This window comes from Haliaeetus albicilla, chromosome 20, assembly GCF_947461875.1.
Source record: "Haliaeetus albicilla chromosome 20, bHalAlb1.1, whole genome shotgun sequence".
NCBI lineage: Eukaryota > Metazoa > Chordata > Aves > Accipitriformes > Accipitridae > Haliaeetus > Haliaeetus albicilla.
In genome coordinates, this window is record NC_091502.1 from 5,117,021 (window position 1) to 5,136,172 (window position 19,152).

Consider the following 19,152-nt stretch of genomic DNA (forward strand, 5'->3'; position numbering starts at 1 on the left):
CACTGGGCAGCACTAACACGTCTGGTGAACAATCCATCCCCTGGGTCAGTTTTGTGAGCAAGGAGAACATGGAATAATTGCACGGAAGGCACACTTCTCACACAGCAAAGCAGATACAGACACTTGTACTGCTCCCCGTGTGAGTGACATCCCCTGGATTCAGCTTATCTAAGAAGTGCTGACTGCTGTCTAGAGGCAAAAAATTCAGCTCTGCCTCTAGAAGAGGCAAGGTTTCACGGTGGGGGAAGACAAAGCAGCCCACTGACGAACATCCATTCCACTGCCCCCCATGCCCAGTTACTGCTGCAGCTACAAGATCTGGTACAGACTAAAGGACAGCAAACAGAGCCCAGGTGTCCCCAACAAAGCCTGCTCTGAACCGTGACACCCGTTAGCACCTTAAGCCTGGTAGATGCTTCTTCAGAGAATCTCCACATCCCCACCCCATCCATCAGAAGCTGGGGATGCTGCCTCCAGCGATGTTCAGCTGAGTGCTCCCTGCTATACAGCATTTTATAATCTGAGGGGAGCTCCAAGCCACACTGCAGATAAACTACACACAAGTGCTGGAAGGAAGCAGAGATGAAAATTTCTCTGGGGAGGCAGAACGTAACGGGATCGCCTACTGCCGCAGGAGTTGTGGAGCTGTTGCTGCACATTACTAAGAAGGAAACTGGAGACCAGGCAAGTACATCAATCGAGCTTCCTGCAGCTTATATAATAAAAATCCTAAACCACTGCAATTTAAGGGATAACGACTCCACGTTAAATGTATGCAGGGAGTATTGACAATTTCTCATATGTTGCACAAAATTTCACGTTACTTAAGCGTGGTCAGGATTGGATGGCCATAGGAGATTTTGCCCCACCAGTAAATCATCTCATCTTTGCTGTTTAACAATACAGAAGAATAATTTTGGGAAATGAAGCTGTCAGGACTCCACATGCAAATTCTCGGAGACATTAATATGCTTTGTTATTGGGCCAAAAAGCTCAATAAACATGAAAGTAAGGGTACTTCAACAGAGTGTTCAAAATTAGGGCTTGTCTATTAAAGCAGACCTGATCCGTCAGAAGCAGATGGGACATTAGTACGATTCTAGTCAACAACATCTGTAAGTTTTAGTATTCGATATACTATAAGTGGCAAGCACTAAATGCACTTTGTGACTCATGATTGTTTAAACACTGCATTGCAGACAGAGTGAATACAAAAGAAATATGATAGAATGAAATACAATTCCAGCACCAAAGTTGAAATGCCCTGTATCCAACTTCAGAACTTGACATGGTCAAAATAAGGCCACATTATTTCTGGTATTCTTTATTAAAAATACTGCTGTACACATGAAGAATGAAAACAGGATTAAAGATGAGTAACACATATTGGGATCATGACATTAGAACTTAACATACTGGTGCTTTTTAGGGGAAGCAGTTGACACCTGAATTACTGAAACAAGGGCAAATCAAAAATACATAGGTACCCTCAACAAAATATTTACAATATAGTAAATACAGCAACAGAATTTAAAACAGGTACAAAAATTAAAATGACCAACATCAGATGATTTCAAAGGTTGTCCCTTCTGTGCTTTTAGCTGTAAAAAATAGGAAGGTTAGAATTAAATTTCCCATCTGGGAGGGCACATCCTGGTGGCTCTTCTTTTTAAATACAGATACACAATTCTTCCTATGAATGGATCAAACTACAACTTTAGGACAACCTTCTAAATGGAATTAAAATGGGGTAGAAGGGCTCTCCCCAAAAAAACACCCAAGCTGAACTTCAGACTGTTCAAATCATTCCCAAATACGGACCAAATGAAATAAATAGAAAACAAAGCTCAACTTTTTTTTTATTTTATGTATTACCTGACACCAAATATTTTCTGGCTGACATTATGTATGAAAACTTATTAGCTGTCTACCTTTTTATTTTTAAACCAAGTCCTGAGGTTACTAGGGGCTGAAGCAAACTGACATTATGCAAATACACACAGGTTTGCAATTTAGACATGTCTTGCAGAGGGTGGTTTGCTGGTCTAAAAAGGATGAGAATTCAAGCCCTATTTTACCCCTGCCTTACACTTTCACAAAATATTGGTCCACAAATTAAATTTTCAAAGGTTCCCAAACCCCACAACTGAACAGATGATCCCCTTTCATTTTCAAAGAAAACAATACTGGAAAAAACCTCAGCCCGCTTATAAATTAAGCATTTCATATTTCTTCTAGAATACAAGTACTTCTTTTTTGTACAAAAGAATTACAATATGATTTGTCAAAAAACATATAAAAGACAGCTGCTCTTCCTCAAATACATGAGCTAATGATAAAAGACTGTTTTGCATGTTCACTTTTCAAAGTTCCTGTTCCTTTTATATTAAAAAGAACACTCTGGCAACTGTTATCGTTTGAATATTAAACATTATGTTCCTTTTAAAATTCATTCGATCAAATGCAACAATAATCATTTTTTAAACTCAACAACTGATGCTACCTAATGTGGATTCAACCACATTTTCTAAAATGTGTAAAGCATGTCCCTAGTCTTCAAAGCTTTCGATGTGAAGAGAGTTGCTTTTTTCTTGATGCAAGTCTCAAGGCGGAGAATCATTTTAAAGCTTATAAAAGTGGACAGAGAAATATTAAAAACTTCTCTGAAAACTACAAATATTGAGAATTATTAAAATTGATGTCAGTAACATCAGTTGCAAGTGCTTAGAGTCTGTCCTGACCTTTTGAGTTTCCACATTTTCTTCATGGTGAGCACCCAGTGCTATTAAAACATTCAGTGCTGGGAAAGGATAGATACAGTCTTCACTACTGCTTTAAGAAAGGAAATTCCTACATATTTGGCAGTCTTCAGTATCAAAGTGTAGGTGTTTAACTAGAAATCCCATGAATACCCAAGTTTGGAGACAACTGCATGTCCAAATATTAGAAAGGTAATTGAGGAGGAAAATTCCAGACTTTTGAGACTGAATTACTTCAGGAATATTCATGTGTTGAGTATTATCAAAAGTAATATTACTTTGGGCTAAGCAGTGACTGCAAAGGCACAGCAGATCATTATCCCTCCAGATTCAGGCTGTAAAACTTGAAAAGCTCTTGATGCCAGACAACTGCTGTGTTTAGTTAATCTTCTTTTAACAGTGTCTTTGTATCTGTATCCAGTGTAGCGTACCATAATAAAGCTGTGGTTCAAAGAACAGAACTTTATACAAAAATTATACTGTAAATAACCTAAAGTAATACACTCCTGAAACTTCAGGCATTTAAACAATTTCTTTAAAAAAAAAATCTATTAAAAAAATTGCATAAATGTAAATGCTTCTGACTAGCAGGAAAACGTACAAACAGTTTTTAAAAGGCGCTGGTTGTGTTTAGAGCAAGTTTGATATGCTCCTTAAATTATAGATGTTTCCCATTATGCTATTTTCGTCACTTCGCTTAGACAAGGTTTAAATCAAATGACAGGGGACTTTCTTTCCTTTTTTGTCAATTCACCGATACTTCACTTGACTGGTTTTAAAAAGTTTCCTCTTCTCACATTTCTTTGAGCTAACAGTGGGTGGCATACAGAGCGCATACAACACACTTTTACAGAGGTTACGAACTAAACGGTCATTAATAGAACACAATTTCTGTTAAATTATTTACCTGGTCCTTTATGCTATTCTGGGTGCAAATAATATCAAAAATGAATAAATTTTGCTATATCCTCAGTGACAAAAATGTATCCCAGAAATGTCCTTGCAAAGAGTTTCCCTTAAGTATACAATGTGGCAAAACTTCAGAGATCAGAAAAGTCTTAAAAAAATTAAAATTAGTGCATATACAAGTGGAAAAAATAAAAGCAGGAACATCATGCACCTGATGTGTTCCTTAATCTAAAATAAATTCTTCACAGATAAAGCCTCCAATGGCAGCCTTAGCTCTAGGATAAGTGAAACATTCTTCCCTTCAAGTAACAGTGTACCTGACTGAAGTGCAAGCAGCTTTGCTCATCTCCTGTTTGTTTCCCAAATGTGAAATGAGATGACAACAACAATTCAGCTGTAGTGCAATTTGCTATTGGTTAAGTTCCTCAGCAATGTCCTGCATGCTTTCAGCAAATACTACAACTGACCATTTGCGGCTGCAATCAGTTCTTGAAAAGTATTTTCAAAGCAGCGTTTTAAATCGCTGTAAGTTACCACAAGTACACTCTTCTCATCTCTGGAAATGAGGCTTATTTTTTCTGGCACACCAGCATCTAACTGTAACAAGAATGCAAAAGATAAAATAAAAGAAGTGTGAAAGAAATGGCAAAACATTTCCCCAATAACAAAAGCAATCAATTTCTTGGCAAGTGCGTTGTTGTGGTGCAGTTCAAATCTGCTAACACCACAGAAAGGAAGGATCTGAATCGCACCACAACACTGGACTTGCCAAAAAATCGAGACATTTTGGTCTTAACCTGACGGACTTTCCAGACCTTTGGACTAGGTTACCATTGTTTTCTTCCCTTTCCACAAAGCTAATAATCCTGCAATACTACCTTCCCCTGTGCAGAAAGCCTAGCAAAATTTCCACAGAGCTCCTGATGAACAAAACCACGTTTGACATGACATTTGCACATAAGATCCACAAGCCTCCACGTAGGGTAGGTAAATTACTTCTTGCCCACTCTAAAATGAAATAATGGATGGATCAGCCCCAGGTAGTCTGAAAACCGGTAGAACCCCAAACCTCACATTTTTGGCAGTACTGGAAACAAACTAGTTCCTAAGCTGTATGGTACATTTCATCCCTTATGCTAAAAAAAAAAAAAAAAGAAAAAAGAAAAAAAAAAGAAAGAAAAAAAAGATATTACCTTGTTATAATCCATAAATAAATAGATAATTTGGGGTTAAAGATTAAAGTCTGTTCCACATTCGCTTTCATGTTTTGTTCTGACTTCTCTAATTCAATATTAAAAAAATCATATGTTACGCTATGTACTTCAGAGATGTACCACTAAATCCTAAATTGGAACAGAGGAATATCCTACTTTACAAGCTGAAGTCCCTTCCAACACTGTGTCTTATGTTCTCCTCACTTTGCAAGAAATGTTCATCAATGAAGAATTGTCAGACTGTCTTATAATGCAAAAGTTTTGTAGCTCTGTTTTAGTCGATAAGTATTTAGGTATTATTTAGGTACTTCCACTACAAACTTTCTTATTCCAATACAGAAGGTGGGGCAGAGACAAGTGGGTATGACACTACCGAGACAATCTTTGGAAATACAACCCCAGCAGGATTAAATAAATGTATTATAATGTTGTACTGAATAGCAGAAGAACTGTTAAATTTGTCACTGAGATATTCCACTAGCTGCTGTCTGGAGCAACACAGCAAGTTAGCAATTTCTTGCATTTGTCTTCCAAAATGATGTTCTGAGTATAACCTTAAAAGACAGAACCTCCCTAATTTAAAGTTTCTGCTTTGTGAATAGTTTCAGAAGGACAAAAGCAAGCCAATTAGCTTTTAATTATTGTAGAGTAGGATAAAACCACCAGTCTCTTCCAACATCCATTATAAACTATTATCACAGTTAAGGTGTTTGTGAAATATTGTCTACTGTTCCCATTAGCATCATACAGGAAATCAGTGAATTACCTTAATGAATGTAGGATATGGAAGATCTGTATTAAGGAAGCCACACAGCTAACTAGAAACATTAATATTTATGGCTTTGTTTCTCTCCTCCGGTGGAGGCATAAATCAGTATTCTCAGCTGAAAAGATCCCCAAAACGTCACATTGTCCAATCGAGTAATTTTCATTCAAAAGGAATGCTTTTGGAGTGTACCAGGAAAGCCCAAATAACCGCTTCTAGTAGTACACGCTACAGTTTCAGCAGTGATTTTCAGAGTGTATTTCCAAAGTAGAGCTCTGTAAGCCTTACATTTTTTGTGTGCTGAGCCCCCAACCACAGAAGAGAAGAGCCTCTGTTTAAAAAGGTAAGCCATGAACATTTATAGAACAAGGCATTCTTTGACACCATCTCTTACCTGACCTACGAATTCAGGACTGTCCCCTCTTGCTACAGTACTGTACGGGTCACTGCTTTCAAATCATGATGGCATTTCACTGCCTATTTGAATATCAACATGCTTTCTTTTTGATTTAGCCTCAATCCCTTTAATGTCCTTTTTAAAGTGATTACAGACACCAACCAGAAAGATAAAAAGGAGGTTAAAGAAATGCACAGCAGTGGTCTAATAGGAGATTAAAAGCCTTGACAATTTAGAAAAAGATTTAACTGTAGTTAAGTCAGTTGTTACATGCCAAAGGACCTGTATAAATTCAATTTCTTCCGGAACAGAAAGTTGGCTATCCTAATCCTAGAAAATAAAATACTAGCCACTGAAACTGTATATTGTCAGTGTCTGCATCACCACCATTCTCTACAGAGTGAGTGGAATGACCCAGCAGCTACAGGAAAAAAAAAAAAAAGAAAAAAAAAGAAAAAGGAAGAAGTAGCATCTTAGTCTCCTATGAGTTACTGAAGTTTGGCAAAACAATGTAAAATAAGTTGAAAGCTGATCTGCCAATAAAAAAAAAATCAGCTCACGCACGTACTTTTTTAATTTATGGAGCAAGACAGGTTCTACAACTACTGAAGATCCTGTGGTCTCTCACACATCTCCTGCTATTAATCATGAGAGTGCTCAGCTAAAATTTTGCTAGTGGTGCAGCTCTTGGAAAACTGCAAATAGCTTTGTTAAATCAACCTTGGAAAACAAAGGGCTGGAGAGGCTACTATCAGAAGCAGACTTAACTTTTGAAGTCACAGAAATTTTCCAGCACTGTCCTAGATGGTAAGGATTTTGCACAAATTTCTATCGCAGTTTCCCTCCTGTCTCCTACTCTGGTCAGCACAGTTTAGGAATGGATCCTTTTGCCTTACGACCATCCTCTGTGATAACTATATCAGCAGAAACCTCCCCCAGTTAAAGGGGTTTTATGGATCCTTTATGCTGTGTTGAAAGACCAGAGTAGCATAAAGGGACCAGCATTGCTTATCCACAGTATTCAGTGCATTCTAGGATGAAAAGTTAATACTGTATCTCATGCTATATTACCGAATTCCAAGTTTTAATATTAATGTACTAAGTTTATTTAAAATATCCATAAATGTTTGAATATTAGCTTAGTGAATACATTGTTTTCATCCAAAACAGGGGGAATATAACCATCAGTTAAACCAACAGAATTAACCCACCAATGCCAACTTGCTTTGAAGTGGAATATTATTTTAAAGAAAGTTAACCCAAACAAATTTTTAAAAGCTAACCCAAGTACAGTGTACCTTGTTAAGACATGAGATAATGTGACTGAGGTCAATCCAAGGAGTACCCGCTTCTGTCACCTGATGGAAAAGGTGATCTCGAAAGAGCTTTAGTAAATACCTGTCTCCAGTTTCAGACCACGTTGGGTCCTTCTGAAACCTGGTGTAAAACAAAGGCTCATATTAAACCTCAGAAAGTTAAAAAAATCAAAACCCATAGATATACATGACTCTTCAAACTAAACTGGGTAATCTTACTGGTCTGCTAAGCTACCTGTTACAATTTGCAATTAAATTACAGTCTCCTTCCTGCCACAAACAGAAGATAACATATTCAAAGTTTCTCAGCTGCTGAGGTGCCCGAAGCTAATGCCTACCAAGGGCGACAGAAAATTAATGGAAGAAAGCAAGATTTATCTTCAACAGGTTTAACATGTAAATGTTAGAAACCAGCATTACAAACAGAACTCAAGTCTGTTGAATAGGATGGAAAACAAACCATGAATGCTTCATTTTTATGTAGCAGCCAATCAAAAAAAGCTAAAAATTAACTACCTTAAAACCAGTATCTACATCATTTGCTACAGTTAAAGCAAGCTACGGATTTCCTCAAAAACTACTGTCACTCACAAGATACTGCTAAGAGAAACCATACTAGAAAAAATGAAGCAACTTTGGCATATCTATTTGTAGACGTCTCTTTTATTTAAAATTTTGGTCAAAGTTGCTTATCTTATTTTTCTCAAGGCTTCTTAAATACTCATTTATTCAGGGGCAAATATGGGGAAAATGTTTAGCTTAAATTTATGAGGGAAGAAACCTTGTATTGCAAACTGGGTTTTATATACTCTACACCATGAAAACAAGCATTTCTTACTCTGGCCTCTCATTGATTGTTCCCAGTTTTGCTAGAAGCCTAAACAACCTTCCATTTTGCACCTCCTAGAAAACAAGAAAAGTTATTAAATTTCTGAAACATAAAATTAAGACACTTATTTGCAAAAGATATACAGTAGTAATGCCAAAGAAGCACTATTCATTACAATGATTTATTTATTCAAAGAAGAGTGTATAATTTTTTCAGAAAGAGATCGAATGCATTATACTGTGTATCGGTAACCCAAAGCACATTTTAGCACTTCATATTCAAATTATAATGTGGAGCACTGGATCAGGCAATCTACTTCTTTGTGGAAGCATAAGTTTAGTCTCTTGCCAGCCTATATTTACAGGTATGCTAAAATACAGTAAGTTAAACAAGAAGAATATGTTAATATATATACACACACACTTATCAAGACCTGTAGAAGTATATAGTATAATACCTTATTTCAGGTAAAGATGAGAAAGAACATAATCTACCAGATTTGTTTTTCAGAAATGCTTTGTAGGCCATTATTAGCAAATATTTAGTAACAACAAAATCAGACTAACATTCAAATTACAATTTATTCCAAATATAATTTTGAAACAAGTTTTTCCCAAAAAGCTAGAATTTAAGTCTTAAACCAGTATAAATTCTGAGTCCATCAATGACAGAGATAAAGCAATGAGAACGAGCTCGCACAAAAGACAGAACATTAGAATTATAGATGATTAGAATACATGCAACTGAAAAATTGATTTCATACATTTTTCTACATCACTTAGGATACAGTAAAAAGTTACAGCCTAGCTTACATTACACTGTGGATTAATCTTTTAAGTAAAAGCTGCTCAAGGCTGGCAGGAAAAAGATTCTCTCCTGATATTATTCATATTCTCCAATGGCCCAGCTCTCCAACATTATTCATGCTAAGCTGCACCTCATTCCATGCATGATCATATTGATTTCAAATGAATTCAGTCTGGAGTAGATTACTGTGCACAGCTGAGTACATAAAGTAGGTCAAGGTGATAATAGCTTGACCTCAGACAACCTATGGGTTGCAAGACTTCTATTACCAGTCTAAAAACACACAGCAGAACACCTTGTACCACAACAGTAGCTACACTTCAGAGTCTGACAGGGAAGACTTACCTTGTCCAGCTAGCAGAGGTCTATGCAACCTCCAAATAATTTTTTGGTGTGTGGCCAAATACACAAAAGCCAAACCCACACCTGTGCAAATGCCACTGCCTTGCAGACTCCCAGTCAACGGTGACACAGATGAGCAACACTGGCACTAAGTCTCCAGGTGGCCTCTCTGCAGGCTTGGTAGCCTGTAAGGCAGGGAGCTCTTCTACAGAGTGGATTAGAGGAGTTAAAAAAACGAGGCTTTGGATGCTGTGGCATATAGACGATGGGAATATTAAAGTGAGGAAGGAAAGGGATCACGTATTGGGGTCACTGCTATGTGAAATGTGAGCATTACAGGAGTAACAAAATATTCATGGCTTCAAGAAAACAAAGTTATTAACTACAAACAAACCACTTCCACCATCAGAAGCCCCTAGGCTACAGATGACCGTGTGCTTGGAGAATACGAGGAAAAATGTCATACGTGATAGTCTTGTTCTAATACTCTCCCCGCCTAAGCATCTGCTTTGGGGCAATAATGAAGAGAGGGTACAAGGCTAGACTTAAGGGATACCGTAGCTCAGTTGTTACTGAGGATGAGGTAGAACAAACAGGTTATACTATAACAGCTAATTAGCAACTGCTGTTTATCACTGCCAGGTAAACAGCTATTCCAAATTGCGGGCTATGCAACATCTTGGATCTGTAGTGGTTTTGCTCACCTGCCAGTGATAAGCAACTGATACAACCAACCTGACTGAAAACATGGACTGCTTAATGCTGACTACAGGACAATCTCCATCTTTGTTATGGGAAAAGGTCCACCTGCCCAAATTTGCGCAGGCACATTGGGCCACCTTAACAAGAAATGATCTTAAACATCCTCAGAGCAGGAGTAGTGGTTGACTCTGATAGAGTGGGCACCCGTCATCCAGAGCTCTGCATCCAAAGCAGATACTGCCTTGCTCTTCTACAGCTCTTTGCGTCTGATAGATTTCACTATCTTTCACTAAGGAGGGGAAAACTGTTATCCAACAAGCCAATGGTGGAGAAATTAAGAGAACCAGTCCATCAGAATCCCAACCATTGGTCTACTGCCTCTTAAAATAAAAAAATATCTCAATAAGGGCATATAAGGGAAAGGAGTCATGGGACTTGATTAAATCCTTCAAAACTTAATACCCTATCCCACAACTATCTCCAGCATCATGAAAGCCTTCTGTAACGTATCTCAGTCTTGTCAGAACATCCTGTGATCAGTGGCTTCTGATGGGCAGACACTCACTCTTTCCTGTTGAACAAATACACACTAACATGGGACAAAGTATGTATTTCCTTTGTAGCCAGCACTTGATAGCTTGACTGAACTCGATAGACTAACCAGACCCCCACAAGCAAGAGGTGCCCACTTCAGGGAAACTGAGGATGGCAGCCTTTACCTCCATGATCTAGCATTCATTTAGAAAGGAAAACATATGAGATAAGTAAAGGGACACTGGAATCCAAATCTGTCCAAGAATTTAAAGGCAACATTTGTTGCTGTATAATCTATAGCACGAACTACATGATCTAGTGTGTGCTGATATACATGGCCTTATTTACTCAGAACACCACTTTTTAACCATTCTATAAAAAACACCTTTTCCCCAAGACAGCTGGTTGGACATGAAGATGTTACTTCAGTTAAAGCCCAGCTAAGGACATCCTAAAACTAGCGGCTCTTGGAGATTTTGGACTTTCAATACCTTGAGCTCAGACAAGTCTGCAGGCAGATTACTTAGGTTGCTAAACAAACAAAAGGAAAAAAAAGCAGTAGAAAACATTCCCTGTTAAGGTACAGCTGTAGGAATACTGACTATAGGTCGTCCTATAGGAATTACTAAATTATTTACCTTTGCAAGATCTTCCTCTATAACATCATTTCGCATTTGAGCAGCATCCAACTGAGTATAGAATCGTGCACCAATCATAGGCATGATATCGTTTACACTGCGAAGCCTGTTTTGGTCGGTCAGCAAATACCTGCCAAAATATCCCCACCCCCAAAAAGATTACTTAAACATGCTGCAAATGCCAGAGAGATCATCCTGTTACAATTTTATAACTATTTGACCCTTATGTCTATTTAATATACAAATTTGACAATTGCAGCATTTCTTAAAAAAGACATTAACAAAGAAAACATGTGTGTTAACTTGCATGTATACATCCAGCCAGTTATTTATACAAGATAGGAGTGTACTTTTATGGAACTGTGTAGTTCACCCCACTCAAACAGCGAGAACATACTCTAAAAGAGAGAAGACGTGAAGATTCAGACTGTAATGCAATTGTTTTTCAAATGAGGGAGGGGGCAGAGATTTCTACTTTTACCTCTTAGGCTGCAAGAGGAGAAAGGCTGACTATACTAAAGAACACCACAAAATAATGTGCAGCCGAGAAAAACTAGCACTTAACCCTTCGGTCAAAAAGGCAATGTGCCTATTTCTCAATACCTTCTGAAACTGTAAGATAAGGCTAGCATATTGCTATGGTAGATAATAGGCAATGAAGCCCAGTATTGAAGACAACTTAAAATGCTTGTCTTGTTTAAGCTCCTAATTCTTATTATGAGCTTTCACAGCACTTAGTAAAGAAATATCTGATTTCATTAGATATACCACGAAAATACACATTATACAAACAAATTTTAAATTATAATGTTTGACAATGCATTGACTGTGCAGACAACTCAATGACAGTAGTTATATCCATAATCTTACTTGCATCTAAAAATACCATTTGACATTTTCATTTGCATGTTTTAAAAAAGTAGTAATTTCCTTTGAAAGATTTATTAAGCAAACTTACAAAATCAGATTCTTCAAATCAGAGGAATAGTTGATTGTCACCAGTTCCATTGCTTTCTGCAAATTCTCTCTCTGAATTCCTGATAAAGAATTGCAAGCCAAAGCCAACACAACTTTCCCCAGGGAGATCAGATCTGCTTGCTAATAGGGAAAACACACACAGATAAGATTCTTAGTATAGATAAACATTACCTACGGTACTAGATGGTGTTTAAAAAGAAGCAGTTCTTCACTAACCTTAGAAGAATTTGAGCAACTAAAATAAGCACTATCCAAATCACAGTTCAATAGGACTGTCCAAGTTACAGTAGTTAAAATGTACAGAGGAAAATCTGTCCTGATTTTCTGTCCTGAAACCTAGCAATTTCTAAGCACTATGTTTATCTTCGAATGCTTAAAATTTACCTATTTTTAGCTTAAGGATAGTACCAGAGAGAACTCTTGTGTAGTGAGCAGAAGCTCTGCAAGGAGGTTCTCCTAACCACCCACCTGCTCACTTCTGACAAGGCAAGGAGCTGGTGGCAAATAGAGCACGTCTTCTCAATACAAGATGCAGAAATACCCATCAAGGATTATTTGTTAAAACAGAAACAGCATTTGCTGGACTCATATCTCCTCACACTGGCCATCCACACCAGATTCTAGCAAATGATGTTTCTGTTTTAACAAAGACCTCAAAGATTTTCATCTCTGATAGCCAGTGTGAAAAGATATGAAGTGCCTGAAATAACTAGACAGGAACAGGCCTGTATGGCTGGCAAACTGAGCAGCATCACTTTTTATGAAGACATCCTTAGTGTTACTAAACACAAGTAGAACTGCTCTTAAAAGAGGAATGCTGCTTTGCCACAAAAGAAAATTCTGCCAATTTTAATAGACAGAAATTATTTTGAAAAGCTACACCAGATTTTAAAGCCCACTCCTAAAAACAAGAGCCTAATTTAGCAGCAGACAGTGACATCCATAGCAAAAGCTGCCCCGATTCTTTCCGTAAAAAGGCTTTCAGCTGCACACAACTTGGCCAAACTTGAAACAACTGCAGCTTTTCATGCTGGATGCTTGCTTCAGATTGAATTTAAGAGTCAGCTAGAGATACAAATTTAGTATTTTCGAGTTTTCTTCTGAGACAGTAAGATATTTTTGCAAAAGTAAAAAAGCAAAGCTACTAATTATCAAGAATGTCAGCTCCATAGTCTAGAGCAAGGCTATGCTAGTTAGCACAGAACGCAGTCATACAAGGAATACACCTTCTGTCATTTCTGTAAGAAAGGCCAAAAATTTGACAGCACCGCAACGTTAAAAGTTCTGTTTAGAATTTGGCAGCTTTAGAAAAGTGCTGTGACGGTGAACGTGCCACAGTCCCCCACAGCTCTTCCACCCAGAGGGGTAACCACGTCTGCTGCCTCCAGCGGAGCAGAGCTTTCCCCGCAGCCCCATCTCCCAGGTGGTGAGGGACAGAGTAAAGAAAACCTTTCCAGGTCTCTCAGTGTCCCCGGGGTTTCCATATCACGTATGATTAAGCGGCACAATTTAAACATGGATACGCAAAATGGCAGAAGTTAAAAAGCATGGTACTCTTGTGCTAATGAAGACAGAAACAGGACGTGGAAAATGGGACAGAAATAAGAAGGACAAAGTGGTGGAGAAGGAGATGGGACTACCATTTGCTAGAGTCGATTTCCTAAGGCACCTGGAATTCCTGAGTATCAGCGTTCCTTTGTATTTTGGTAAAGAGAAGTGAAACAGAGCAACAAACCCCATTTTGGTGGGAACCCACCTGCTTCCACTACCAAGTAGTCCATTTGAGCAGCAGAGGACACTACTATAGTACTGAACAGAGGAATCTTTCTGATGCAGTATCTATGCAGTGACTTGTGTCACCTGGCACAATGGCAATTTTTTTATTATTTTTTTCTCTAATAGACTTAGAAGAAATACGTAAGTATTTGTACTAACCACAATCTTTCTTCTTTCTGCAGTCCCCTATTTTACACTTAACACCTTCCAACTTTTAGTAATTCATAAAGATGTATCCTGTATAAAGTCTCTACTATCACACAACCCTGAGACACCAAAAATAAACAACTTCAGGCAAGACCCTGTGAAAAAGCAGTCTTCCTTTACATAGGTGTTTTCATAATACAGATTGCATTTGATTTTAAAAATGGTTGAGAAAGAGTCTTCCTTAGCCAGGAAATTCTAAATTCAGGCTTCTGGTTTCTTGAGCGTTTGACTCGCAACCTTAATTTTTGTTTGTTTTGAAAATTACATCTAATAGAAAAACTGGCAGAGACAATACAACACACCAATGCAGCCTCCAACACACACATTTCAAATTAGTCAATGCTTAACTTGTTTTAGTTGCAAAAGTGGCTTGGATTCATCCCACTAATTTTAGGAACTTAAACTTCAAGCGATTCAGTTAAGAGTCTGATCAATTTAAGATATCCGTAATTCTGCAAGACAATTCAGATTTTGAGTGAGCTGAATTGCTCTCTGGAAGTGCCTCACTATTCACTGACAGATGAAACCCTGAAAAAAATGTTATTACAATGCCCAATGTTTAAAGTTTTACAAGTGCACAAAGACAGGCAGTAATTTTCCTGTCTGATAGGGGAATCACAGAGTATCTTGAGTTGGAAGGGACCCATAAAGATCAGGATTTATGGAAGTCAGATTCCTATTTTGGAAGGGACAAAACTACCATCCACTGACCAACTCTATCCATGCAGACAGGGTACACGACTTCCCAGAACTTTGAGTTTTTCTTCCCAATCCTTTCTATAAGGAAGCAATCCACATATGCCTGTTAAGCCCTAACCTCCCGTCTGAAAACATCAACAGATTCAGCTCTCCCTGCTTCTAGACAGAAAAAGGTTAAAGGAGGCACACCAGAACTACTAGACCTCCTTCGAGCAGGGACACCAGAAATAAATGCTGTATTCCTGGAGGAGCCTCGACTAGCGCAAGGTACAGATCAACATTAGGTATCATCATTTCCCTGTTTATACTCCGTATCATGCTTTGCATGTATCTATGGATCACACCAGTTCCTTTTGCCACAGACCTGCCAGAAGACTTCTCCTATGGGAGCTATCGACAGTGACTATTAAGTCATACTTTCAAGGAAAAACTTTATACCTTTTAAGTAGAGGCTGCCTTTTGTTCAAAAACGTACCTTGCATGCAACTACTGACCATTTAATTAGGAACTCCATTCATAACTGTAACCTGTACCAACCTATCTTTTTATCTTCTGAAAGCTTTGCTAGCAAAGATTTTATCACCATCTAGTTCATTGATAGAAATATTAAATAGCATTAGACTAAAAACCAGCCCCTAGGAGATAAACACAGAAACAGCCCTCTTCATTAATGTCTCCCTGTTATCAAATGAATTTCAACTATGTCAGTGAGCAATTTAAAAGTTAATTGAACAGGTACCCTTTCCCTTCTGCATAATTTTTTTTTTTTAATATTAAAAAGGTATGTGCTACTACGCCAAATGCCCTGGAGATACCTCAGCATTTTATACACCTGGCTTTATCGGCCAGACATGTAAGCTAGTCAAATAAAACTTATTTTTGACAAGATCCATTTTCCATAAACTCTTTGAAACTGACATTACTCTTTTGTTTATCCTGTTCAGCTGCTTTGCTTGGATCAATATCAGCTCATCCACTCTACAATTCTGTGGATTCACTTACCCTTTTAAGTTCTGGAATTGCCCTTAGAAGTGCCTCCAAGTTCCTAGATTTTTTTTATTATTTCTTTTTTCAAAAGTCAACATTAATACTTCAGATGCCTCTTCAGCTAGTTTCTTTAAATTTGGGGAGGTGCATGTGAAAGTTATTTTGGTTTGCTAAATTAAAAATATTTACTTTGAGCAAATGTAACCTTATAGCCCTTGTTAAATCAATAAACCTTATGTTTTGTCTTCATTTTGTATGGAGAGGACTCACTTTCATTTTATTCCAAATACAGAAATATTTATTAAACCTTTTTACTGTTTCCTACATCACCATTTACAGTTTTCCCATCTGTATCTCGTAATTGGCTGACACAGGACTTAAGGATTGGGGGGTGGGAAGGAGGTACTGGAATTTATATAGGTTTAACACCTTATTTTTAATGCAAGTGGCCATTCATATTTCATTTACTTCTTTTTAGCTTCCCTTATTGTTGCCTTTATTTAACTCTTAAATGATCATATAAATTAACGTGTTTAACACAAACTGTAAAGAACAATTGCATTCCTTTTACATAGACCCTCACTGTTCTGGCCAAACTCTTTCCTATCTATATTAATAACGGGAAATAGCCAGAAAGTGACAAACACTAACAAAAACACCTTCCTCCACTGAAGACAGTAACAAGGAAATGCATATTAGCTGGGCAGCTAACCAAGAGATAACCTACATTTTTAACAGTCACAGGAGTCCCAGAGGAATTCAGGAACTGGGTCATGGATCGAGAGGAAAAAGGACAAGCAGCAGCTGTTATTTTGTAATTTTATCTGGCTAGGGCAAACAAAGGTAGAGGATGATAAATCACTCCTGAATTTCAAGGAATGAACTCAGTCCAGAATCTCTGAAGGAACAAAATGGATAGTGAAAGCCTAGCCCTTCTAGAGAAGTGACAAAAAAGAAGACGATACTATATTTCTAACTCTAGTTTAGAACTTCCAAACTATATATTTAAGAGTACTGCTTTTCTGGTTTAGCTGTGATACCTCAACAATTTGGATATTAACAATGTATAAAACATGCATAAATATCCCCCTAAACAAAACCAGGCATTACCAAGTAAGTTAGTTGCCAAGTGTTGGGCTGCTATGGTGGTAAATGCTTTTGACAGATTCATGTACCTGTGAGTATTTTTAGATTTGTACCTCCAAGTGCATTAAACGTTTTGCTTTAAAATTACTTGAATGTCATAATATCTCAGGAGGATCTCTTTCCCAGCTGCAATTAAAATAAATTTAAAGTAGTATTTAGATTTAAAAAAAAAAAAAACTCATTACATTTTTAGGCATGGAATCTCTCAGTTGCATGTATTCCTATCTTCTGTCAGCTGTTTTCCACTAAATTATTACCAAAAGCCCATTGATATGTAGCTGGGGGAGGAGAGCAGGGAATCCTTTGATGTACTACTCAAAGTACACTGAAAATTGCTTTACTGTATCACTCAAAAAAAGAAAAAGTTGCTATGTTCTAGGACATGGTCTCCAATAAGCTAGTTTCTGCCTGGCCAAAGTTCAAACATTTCATTTATTACTGGAAGACTCTGAATGAACAATTTTCTCACATTGAATAATCTCAATTAATGAAAATAAATTAAATCCAACTCCCTGCTGTAGTCTTTCACTCCCAGTACGGACAGGGGATGTGATGACTGCTGAAGCAATGTACTTTACCCTGAGGGGAAGTTAGGGAAAGAAGCACTCCTGTACACAGTGATGCTCCAGATGACTGTGGAACAGATTTTGTTAAATCTAAAGGGATTCTTCTTAATTCAGGAATTATGCAGAGTCCACACTTCAGAGAACACCAGGAGAGCATGGAAAAACTAGGAGCCTAAAATAAAGATACACTAGAACCTTTTAGGAGCGTGGAGAAGGCCTAAGTGCAGTTATTTAAAAGATCTCTTACTCCTCTGTGAACGGGTATTCAACACTTATTTTTGTTAAAATAACAAAAGAGAAAGCAAAGCAAAACCTGTTACTGAACCATTATTTTTTGATCTCTAACACTAAATGTAAGATTTTTTCTTCTCCTTCCTTTAGAAATTCATATTTCTAACCATTTCTGACTTAAGTTTGTTAAATACTAACAGTTCAAGCAGTTTGGTGAGTTTGCTGAAATTTTAGAAGCAGAAGATAGCAAAATGAGCATTCATATTTCTAAATTACAAGCAAATTTGAATAATGCTTGGCAGAACCAAGATCAAATCAGGAATGAAAAAATACAGTCATTTAGAGATAGGATATGCTGGACTACAGTTTAATTAAAATATTTGTCTTCCAAAAGGAATCACACTGCTTTTCAATACTCCCCATGCCAAGTCACCAGCCTAACTCTGGCGCTGTTGTCTTACCTGAAACTGAGCCATTAATGCCAGTGGATTATTTTGACTGTTGTCAAATGTCAAAACATCAAAGATTCCAACACAATTAACTCGTAACCTTTAGGAACAAGACGAGAAAACGAAGAAGTGCCATTAAATTCTGTTGTTACTCAATTTTTCCTCTAGCATTCACTGGATGCTTTGATATGCAAAAAAATTCATCAGTACTCAGCAAATTACTATGAAGCGGAAAATACTAATTTTACTATTTGATAAAATGCAACAGTCTTCAGTTTACAAATAAATCAGCAAATGTCTAAATTGTCAGTAGTGGATCTGAACAATACTTTGAGGATCATGCGTAAGTCTTCCCAAAATGTGTTTAAAAAGAACTTTAAAAACAATTTACAAGTTTTAGCACATTTCTCATGCTAGTTAAAAGCAACAGAACTTTCTAGTTAGACTTTGTTATTTCTGTAAAAGGTGCACAGTCAGCAGCTACCACGAATACAGATCCCAGTAACACAGTGAGAACAAACACTTTCATTACCTTGTTTTGCCTGTTACTAGAATCTTTGTTGGATCCATCACTCGGCACGCCAGTCCTGCCGTATGAATAGTCCGTAACGCAGAGCTGAGCTGCACAATGTATGCCCATATCAAAGACTCTGGAAGCAATCCAGCATGCTGCCGTGGTAGAGGTCCATCATGCTGACCTAGAAGTAAAACATTGTAAGCATCAATAGAAGGTTACTGTGCAAAATTCACATTAGAACATTTTGAATTATACAGTTAACTCACACATTCATTTCATTCAACTCTTAACAGTCCTCGAAAGACATATTTATTGTGCTTTAATGGTTGGTTTGGGGTTGGGGATTTTTTTTTTTTGTTTGGTTTAGTTTAGGGTTTTTTGGA

General features: G+C 37.5%; 1 protein-coding gene across 8 annotated transcripts in view; it reads right to left on the reverse strand.

Annotated features, from left to right (window-relative positions):
• Positions 1-1,308: 1,308 nt before the first annotated feature.
• PAN3 (poly(A) specific ribonuclease subunit PAN3) overlaps positions 1,309-19,152 on the reverse strand; it is an 82,958-nt gene continuing 65,114 nt past the window's right edge. For all 8 annotated transcript variants that reach the window (XM_069808083.1, XM_069808080.1, XM_069808078.1 and 5 more), the window contains 7 exons: positions 18,785-18,950; positions 18,265-18,352; positions 12,172-12,311; positions 11,214-11,343; positions 8,200-8,264; positions 7,344-7,482; positions 1,309-4,265 (listed from right to left, as the gene is read on the reverse strand). In XM_069808083.1, coding sequence (XP_069664184.1) covers positions 4,125-4,265; positions 7,344-7,482; positions 8,200-8,264; positions 11,214-11,343; positions 12,172-12,311; positions 18,265-18,352; positions 18,785-18,950 — 869 coding nt within the window. In that variant the 3' untranslated portion in view covers positions 1,309-4,124. The remainder of the gene's footprint in view (positions 4,266-7,343; positions 7,483-8,199; positions 8,265-11,213; positions 11,344-12,171; positions 12,312-18,264; positions 18,353-18,784; positions 18,951-19,152) is intronic.